Source organism: Calidris pugnax, unplaced genomic scaffold (genome assembly GCF_001431845.1).
Source record: "Calidris pugnax isolate Ruff unplaced genomic scaffold, ASM143184v1 scaffold88, whole genome shotgun sequence".
Classification (NCBI taxonomy): Eukaryota; Metazoa; Chordata; class Aves; order Charadriiformes; family Scolopacidae; genus Calidris; species Calidris pugnax.
Genome location: NW_015090849.1, coordinates 1,453,005 through 1,453,577, shown reverse-complemented (window position 1 = coordinate 1,453,577; position 573 = coordinate 1,453,005). Strand labels below are relative to the sequence as shown.

At 40.1% G+C, this 573-nt stretch overlaps 1 protein-coding gene across 1 annotated transcript in view; it reads right to left on the bottom strand.

Moving 5' to 3' along the window:
* The window catches only part of EBF2 (early B-cell factor 2), a 154,778-nt gene that overhangs the window by 154,128 nt on the left and 77 nt on the right, over positions 1-573 (bottom strand). The window contains exon 1 of the mRNA XM_014943157.1: positions 66-573. This exon is cut by the window's right edge and continues 77 nt beyond it. Coding sequence (XP_014798643.1) covers positions 66-196 — 131 coding nt within the window. The 5' untranslated portion in view covers positions 197-573. The remainder of the gene's footprint in view (positions 1-65) is intronic.

Here is a 573-nt window from a genome sequence, read left to right as displayed (position 1 = left end):
AAAAAAAAAAAAAAAAAAAAAACAAAACAGCGGGGGAAAAGTGGGGGAGAAATAGTCACGGTTACCTTTGTGCTGCTACGTTTGCATCCACAACCCCAACGTTTCTGACCCAGGACCTGACGGAATCCATTTCAGAACCTAGAGATTTATCTTTCAGAATTGGTCCTCTTCCTAAAGTATCTTGAATCCCAAACATTTAAAAAGTCTATTCCAACTAGCAACAGTTTCCTTTTGGGGGATAAGGGAGGAGAAAAGAAAAGAAAAAAAAAAAAAAAAAGACGCAGCCTTGGAAATGGACACACACAAATCCCAGGAAAAGTGGAGAAGTTCAGCTTTAAAACCAACTTCTTCTGCTTTTAAATGCTACGTGTTTTTAATGCCTTCAAATAGGGAAGCAAAGTTTTTCCTCTTGCAAAGTAAAAGTTATGCTGATTCAGTCTTGCCTGGTATCATCATCCTTCAAACGCAGGAGAGGAAACTGCATCCAGAAACTGATCGCTGTTAACAAGGATCACCTGTTTCTCAACAGACACGGGGAGAAGGATTGATCGCTGCCTAATCCAGGAAGAAAGC